The 7,282-nt window shown below is 67.0% G+C and overlaps 1 protein-coding gene across 1 annotated transcript in view; it reads left to right on the top strand.

Moving 5' to 3' along the window:
- LOC144237803 (mucin-5B-like) overlaps positions 1–7,282 on the top strand; it is a 66,861-nt gene that overhangs the window by 47,539 nt on the left and 12,040 nt on the right. The window contains 15 exon segments of the mRNA XM_077771511.1: positions 132–269; positions 679–843; positions 1,170–1,264; positions 2,215–2,341; positions 2,615–2,870; positions 3,218–3,273; positions 3,364–3,464; positions 3,523–3,674; positions 3,967–4,080; positions 4,130–4,321; positions 4,893–5,139; positions 5,495–5,734; positions 6,483–6,639; positions 6,837–6,965; positions 7,068–7,210. Coding sequence (XP_077627637.1) covers positions 132–269; positions 679–843; positions 1,170–1,264; positions 2,215–2,341; positions 2,615–2,870; positions 3,218–3,273; positions 3,364–3,464; positions 3,523–3,674; positions 3,967–4,080; positions 4,130–4,321; positions 4,893–5,139; positions 5,495–5,734; positions 6,483–6,639; positions 6,837–6,965; positions 7,068–7,210 — 2,312 coding nt within the window.

The following is a 7,282-nucleotide window of genomic DNA, read 5'->3' as shown; positions in this document are numbered from 1 at the left end:
CCACGGCGGGGGGCCCCCAGACCCCCGGGTCCTCCCAGCCCAGCACTGGAGGGCCCTCCCCGCCTCCCGGGCTGCCCCAGGAGCAGGGGGCTGGCCCCGTGCAGACTCTGACCGCGTCCCGACCCCTGCAGCCAACATCACGGTCTTCAGGCCCACCTCCTTCTTCATCCTGGTGCACACGGGCCTCGGGCTGCAGCTACAGGTGCAGCTGGTGCCCCTCATGCAGGTGTTCCTCAGGCTGGACCCCTCCTACCGTGGACAGATGTGCGGTGAGGCTCCGCCGGACGGGCTCGGGGGGCGCTGGTGCCCGGACTCAGCTCCGGGCTGCAGGCAGGGTGGGCAGAGTCTGGCAGGAGGTGAAAACAGGAAGGTGGCTGCTCCCTGGGCACGGGGGGGGGAGGGGGGAGGACTCCTGCGCCGGCCCAGGGCACTCCGAAAGTGACGTGTGGCCCCAGGGCGTTCACCTCGGGGGAGCAAGCCCTGTTGCCCTTATGAGTCCAGGCTTTGCACAGCGGCCAATTCCCCGCGGGGCGTGTCTGCAGATGGCTCCGGAGCCGAACTCCTGAGACGGGGCTTCGGGGCTGGTCCGCCGTGTGGTGGTTTCTAGAGGGAGCAGGGCCGGCTGGATGGCCAGGCCGGATGCCCTGCTAATGCCCACCCCTGCGCCCCGGGCCCCAGGCCTGTGCGGGAACTTCAACCAGAACCAGGCCGACGACTTCCGGGCCCTCAGCGGCGTGGTGGAGGGCACGGCTGCCGCCTTCGCCAACACCTGGAAGACCCAGGCCGCCTGCCCCAACGTCAAGAACACCTTCGAGGACCCCTGCTCCCTCAGCGTGGAGAATGGTACTCCCACCCCAGGGGCCCTCCGTTTACCAGGGCTGGGCTGGGAGCCAGTCTCGCATCTCACCAGGCCCTGGGGGACCCTGGGTGTCCAGGCGTGCGTGGCCTGGGGCGAGAGTGAGCAGGGCACAGTGCTCAGAGCCCGTCTCGGGGAGGAGCACCTTGCTGCCCCCTCAGCACGGTGGGTGAGCCCCAGATCCCAACTCAGCTCTCTGAGGGCCGTGGGGCCCCCCAGGGCCTATGTACGGGAGCGCAGGCGGCCAGAGCGGGCGGGTGCAGGGGAGGGGGGCTGCGGGTGCCGGCCAGCCAGCTTCCCTCCCGTGTCCCAGAGAACTACGCCCAGCACTGGTGCTCCCTGCTGACTGACCCAGCCGGAGCCTTCTCGCCCTGCCACTCCGTCCTCAGCCCAGCGCCCTTCCACTCGGTGAGACCCCTGCCCCACCTGGGGCCGCCCTGCTGCCCCCTTAGTCTCTCCTTGGCGGTCCCCTATCTCAAGGACCACTCACGGCACGGCGGGCCCCTCGGGGCTTTCGGCACCACCACTGGTGGTGTGTTTGTAGCCACAAACCAGCTCACTAAAAACTAGAGAAATTGGTTCCGTTCCAGTCCTAAAAGCCAGAAGTCCAAAATCAAGCTGTGGGTGGAGCCAGGCTCCCTCCCAAGGCGACAGAGGAAGGGCCTTCCTGCCTCTCCCAGCTTCTCGGGGCTCCAGGTGGCCCTGGGCTTGTGGCCACGTCACCCCAACCTCTGCCTCCGTGGTCACATGGCCTTGGCCCCTCCCCTGTGTCTGTGTCCAGATTTCCTCTTTAAGGACACCAGTCATGCTGGACCGGGGCCCATCCCGATGACCTCATCTTAATCACATCTGCAAAGACCCTGTTTCCAATAAGCTCATTTTCTCAGGCCCCAAGGGCGAGGGTTTCCGCATATTCTTCACAACACTTGGCTCATGGGCCACTTTCCCAGAAGCTCAAAGCCCTAAAATGCACATGACCACCGCATCAGGAGCGCCCCGGGGGGCAGGCCCAGGCCCATCTCTGCCCATTTTGCAGACGGCATACCTCCACCCTGCCACACACCCTCTTCACCCCACCTGTGACCCCCACACGCAGCACAATCAGTGACACACATGGGGTGTGGCTGACCCTGGTCCGGTCTTGTGTAGACCCCTCCGAACCTGACCGTAGCCCGGCCTCTGTGGTCACTTAGTGTGCGGCCTGCCCCTCCTGGGAGCCGATTTCTGCCCATCTGTGCCGAGGGCCCTCCTTGGGGTGGACCTCCCAGCCCAGGCAGGGGTCCCAGGAAGAATCCACGGAGAGAGGAGGGGCCTTGGTGGGCTGGGGTCCCTGACGGTCCCTAACGGCCCATCCCCAGCACTGCATGTTCGACACGTGTAACTGTCAGAAGAGCGAGGACTGTCTGTGTGCGGCCCTGTCCTCCTACGTGCACGCCTGTGCCGCCAAGGGGGTGCTGCTCCGCGGCTGGAGGGACGGCGTGTGCAGTGAGTGTCCCTGAGCCACCTGGCTGCACCAGGTGGGGGCAGGGCTGCTGGGGGCCCCGGGGGCGGCCACCCCCACCCACCTGTTCTCAGTCAGGGCCACCCCCACCCACGTGTTCTCAGTCAGAGCTTCACGCTTCCTTGGCCGGGCCAACCAAAGACGTTGTGGTCCCCTGATCCCTGGGGGTCAGAGGGGAAACTGAGTCTCGGGCTGCTTAAACACCTGTTTGGAGGGGGCCATCCGGTCACTGACCCGAGTGCTGCCCTGTCCCCTAGCCAAGTATGTAAGCAGCTGCCCCAAGTCCCAGAACTACAGCTACGTGGTGGACAGCTGCCAGCCCACCTGCCGCGCTCTGAGCCAGGTCGATGTCACCTGCGGTGTCACCTTCGTGCCCGTGGACGGCTGCATCTGCCCCTCGGGCACCTTCCTGGATGACTCGGGCACCTGCGTGTCTGCCGAGGCCTGTCCCTGCTACTTCCGTGGCTCTGTGGTGGCCCCGGGGGAGGTGGTCCATGACAACGGCGTGGTATGGTAAGGGGCCGGCTGGGCCCATGCCCCTGCCCACGTCACTGTCCCCTGTTTCACATGCAAAGATCTCTGGGCCTCCCCCAGAGGATTCTGGAAAACAAAGGGGCTCCCTGGGCCTGGGGGGGGGGGAAGTTTGCCTCTGCCCACCCCTTAGTCCCGCTGTAAAGGGGGACCCCTCCCTTGGCCTCCAGAGGGTTCTGGCCGCCCAGGGCCCGGGGAGGGCTGGTGCACTGCCTGGGACAGCTTTCTCTCTGGGACAGGCCAGGGCTGCTCCCAGCCAGGCAGGGATCCGGGTGGGGCCTGTGGGAGATGGGTGGGCAGGGGCCCAGAGACGTCTCTGTCTCTCACAGCTCCTGTGTGGGTGGGCGGCTGAGTTGCCTGGGAGCAGCAGAGCACTTGAGCTCAGGTAAGGCCTCCGGCAGCGCGCGGACGGAGGGGCTTCCGCGGGCCTGGGGTGGGGAGAGCGCCCCGCCCAGCTAGCCGCCCTCCCCCGCAGGGTGTGCGGCCCCCATGGTGTACCTGGACTGCAGCAAGGCCCCGGCCGGCGCACCCGGGGCCGAATGTCTCCGGAGCTGCCACACGCTGGACGTGGACTGTGTGAGTGGCCGGGGAGGGCACGACGGGGCGCTGGCCGAGGGCGNGAGCCGCTCCACAGTTCAGCACGCACTGCGTGTCCGGCTGCGTCTGCCCCCCGGGGCTGGTGTCGGACGGGAGCGGGGGCTGCGTGGCCGAGGAGGACTGTCCTTGTCTGCACAACGAGGCTGCCTACAGGCCCGGGGAGACCGTCAGGGTCGACTGTAACACCTGGTAGGTCGGGGCTCCTCCGCAGGGGGCGGAACGGCGCTGAGGCCTGCCCCTGCCCCCACNTGGGGATAAGAAGCCAAACAAGAAGACTGGAGGGCACGGTGGGGAGGTCAGATCCCTGGCACACCCCTCCGCGAGCTGGGGGTGAGCAAATGCCGGAGGTGGGGATTTCCCTGCTCGGTGAACAACGAAATCCCTCCCCTTTGCCGTACATCCCCAGAGTGGGGTGGGGCGGGGTCCTCCGCCCGGGCACAGAGGCCCTTGCGAGCTGGCGTCGCCGGTCCTCGCCTCGCAGCACGTGCAGGAACCGCAGGTGGGAGTGCGGCAGCAAGGCCTGCCTGGGCACCTGCGTGGCCTACGGCGACGGCCACTTCATCACCTTCGATGGCGAGCGCTACAGCTTTGAAGGGANCCGCCCTCCTCGGCCCCCCCCCTGCCCCTCGTCTGCTCTGCTCCCTGATGCCTGACCTTTCCCTGTCCCAGGACTACTGTGGGGGCAATGGCACCGGCACCGCAAACGGGACCTTCCGCGTTGTCACTGAAAACGTCCCCTGCGGGACCACAGGTGTCACCTGCTCCAAGGCCATCAAGCTCTTCCTGGAGGTGAGAGCCACCAGGAACCTCTCCCTCCCTCCGCCCTCCAGCTGACTGTCCCCAGGCTGCCTGAACAAATGACCACAGCCCAGGACGGGAAACCGGAGAGTTCATTCTCTCTTGCTTCTGACCCCAGAACTGTGTCATGCAGGCGTCCCAGGGCCAAGACCCCCCCAGCTCCCGGGCTCCACTCCCCCACCTGTCTGCCCCTCCCTTCTCCCACATGGGCACCTGTGGATGGACGCACGGTCACCCCAAGTCCCGGATGAGCTCCTCCTTCACTGACACCTGCTCCAGGGGTCAGGATGTGGGCACACCTTTTGGGGGGCCTGTGTTCAGCCCACCACATCAGGGTGCCCAGTTCCAGCAGAGAGAGGTCAGAATTCACTGGGCAGAGAGGCACACTGCTGGCAGGGGACGTCTCCCCCACAGGGCGGGAAGACATGAGCAGGGTCGCCTCACTCAGAGGTCAGCGAGTTGGGGTGGCCGGTCCTGCAGACTCCCACTGGGACCTGTGCACCCCTGCTTGCCGTGGCCCTGGCTTTCTCCGTGGCCTCCCAGCACACTCTGCTCGGCCGCTTGCCTCGTGTTTGCCGAGTCGGGAGCCCGGCTCGTCCCTGACACCAGCCCTGTGCCGAGGGCCCCCACTGGCCCCTCCACCCGTGCAGCCACCACCCCGTGTGTCCCTCTGCAGAACTATGAGCTGATCCTGCGGGAGGGCACCTACAAGGTGGTGCAGAGGGGCCCAGGCGGAAACCTGCCCTACAAGATCCAGTACACGGGCATCTACCTGACGGTCGAGACCCGCAGCGGCGTCGTGGTGTCCTGGGACCGGAAGACCAGCGTGTTCATCCGACTACGGCAGGGCTACAAGGTGAGAGTGGGCAGGCTGCAGACCCCCTCTGGCAGGGACGGGTCTGGCCCGGAGGGACCGTCTGGCTGCTGACAATCCACGGAGGGCTGGGGGGAGTCTGCTCACAGCGCTGATTTCTGAAAGGGGGTGTGTGGAGACCAACGTGACCAACTGACAGAGCCCTGGGTAGAAAGGCGAGCTTCGCTCTCTGGTCTCCCACGCCCACCGGGCCTGCTGCCCACCCACGTGCTTGCCGTAGGACCCACCGTGCACCCCGTCCGCCTGCAGTTTCCCAGGGCACTCCCGGGGAACCAGGTGCTCCCTCAGGCTGCCCCCTGCAGCCCCAACATCTGTGCCCCCCCCCCCCCCACTGCAGGGCCGGGTCTGCGGGCTGTGTGGGAACTTTGACGACAATGCCGTCAATGACTTCACCACGCGGAGCCAGTCCGTGGTGGGCGACGCCCTGGAGTTTGGCAACAGCTGGAAATTCTCCCCGTCCTGCCCCGACGCCCCGGCCCCCCGGGACCCCTGCACCGCCAACCCGTACCGCAAGTCCTGGGCCCAGAAGCAGTGCAGCATCCTCACCGGCGCCATCTTTGCCGCCTGCCATTCTCAGGTGGGCGGAGAAGTGGGGGCTGGAGGCCCGGGGATGCCCCCTTTGCTCCTGGCCAGAACTGGGTCTGGCCTGGGCCTCTGAACTTGGTCTTGATGTGGGTTCCCGCCTGCTGGGAGGTCCACATGGTGTGCCACAGCAGTGCCTAGGGGTCCCGGTCCATGGCCTGCCTTGACCCCTCCAGCCCATTCCCCTAGAAGCAGTGCTGTGAGCATACAGACCTCGGTGTCACCTCCCTGTCCTGCCTGCATGCCCTGGCCTGCTGGGCCTCACCAGCACTGAGGACTGGTGCGCGGCCTTGGGGACTCTACCCCAAAGTCCTTACTGCAACTTCAACAAGAATTCAAATGCCCGCTCATGGAGAACAATCTCATGATCCAGAACGTGCTGGTGACATGCAGGCGGCTTAGGAGGAACGGTCTGGTGGCAAACGTGTCTTGGGTCCACTCTGGGCTCTGCTGCTCAAGAGAGGAGGGTGGGTGGGGGGCCGCCCCCTCACCCGGAGGAGACAGGCAGGGTCACGACACAGCTACGGGGAGGGCTGTCTATGGTTAAGTGTGATCTGAGCAGAGGTGAGGGGTGAGGGGCACAGAGAGGCTGGCCGGGGCGCGGGTGAAGTTGCCCAGGGGGGTGGGAGTCGCAGCTCTCAGACGGCAGAGGTGGGATGCCAAGCGAAGACGGTCCCCGCGCTGGGGTAGGGCTGGTGGTCCCCTGACTGCCTGCTGAGCAGACCCACCACCCTCCACCCCAGGTCGACTCCACCAAGTACTACGAGGCCTGCGTGGGGGACGCGTGTGCCTGTGACTCCGGGGGCGACTGCGAGTGTCTCTGCACGGCCGTGGCCGCCTACGCCCAGGCCTGCCGCGACGTGGGCGTGTGCGTGTCCTGGCGGACCCCGGACATCTGCCGTGAGTTGGGCTCTGCCTCGGTGAAGGGTGGTGCCGGGGTGGGGCCTCACCCACACACAGTGAACACGTGACCCCAGCACCCGGGTGCCGCACACGGTGCACCCGTCCTGGAAGGGGAGGGCTCCTGAGGGTCAGGCGTTCGGAGGGCAGGGCTGGGGGCAGGGGGTGCGCCCTCACCTCTCACCTGCCACGCCCAGCCCTGTTCTGTGACTACTACAACCGCGAGGGCCAGTGCGAGTGGCACTACCGGCCGTGCGGCGCGCCCTGCATGAGGACCTGCCGGAACCCGAGTGGCCGCTGTCTGACGGACCTGCCAGGCCTGGAAGGTGAGGGCAGGGCTGTGCGTGGGTGGCGGGGCGGGCGCCCCCAGGCAGCACCCACCACCTAGCCTCCAGGGTGAGTCTCCCACCCACCCTGCGCCCGCCCAGGCTGCTACCCAGAGTGCCCGCCCAGCGAGCCGTTCTTCAGCGAGGACCAGATGAAGTGCGTGGCCCAGTGTGGCTGCTACGATGAGGACGGGCACTACCACGACGTGGGCTCCAGGGTCCCCACGGCAGAGAACTGCCAGAGCTGGTGAGGGGGCGGGGCAGCCGGGGTGGGGGCGGGGCTGGCCCCGCCGGCCTGGCCCTCAGCTCCCCCCTCT

Source organism: Crocuta crocuta, unplaced genomic scaffold (assembly GCF_008692635.1).
Source record: "Crocuta crocuta isolate KB4526 unplaced genomic scaffold, BGI_CrCroc_1.0 scaffold1192, whole genome shotgun sequence".
Lineage (NCBI taxonomy): Eukaryota > Metazoa > Chordata > Mammalia > Carnivora > Hyaenidae > Crocuta > Crocuta crocuta.
Note: the sequence above shows the minus strand (reverse complement) of the source record. Positions and strands in the feature narration are given on the sequence as shown.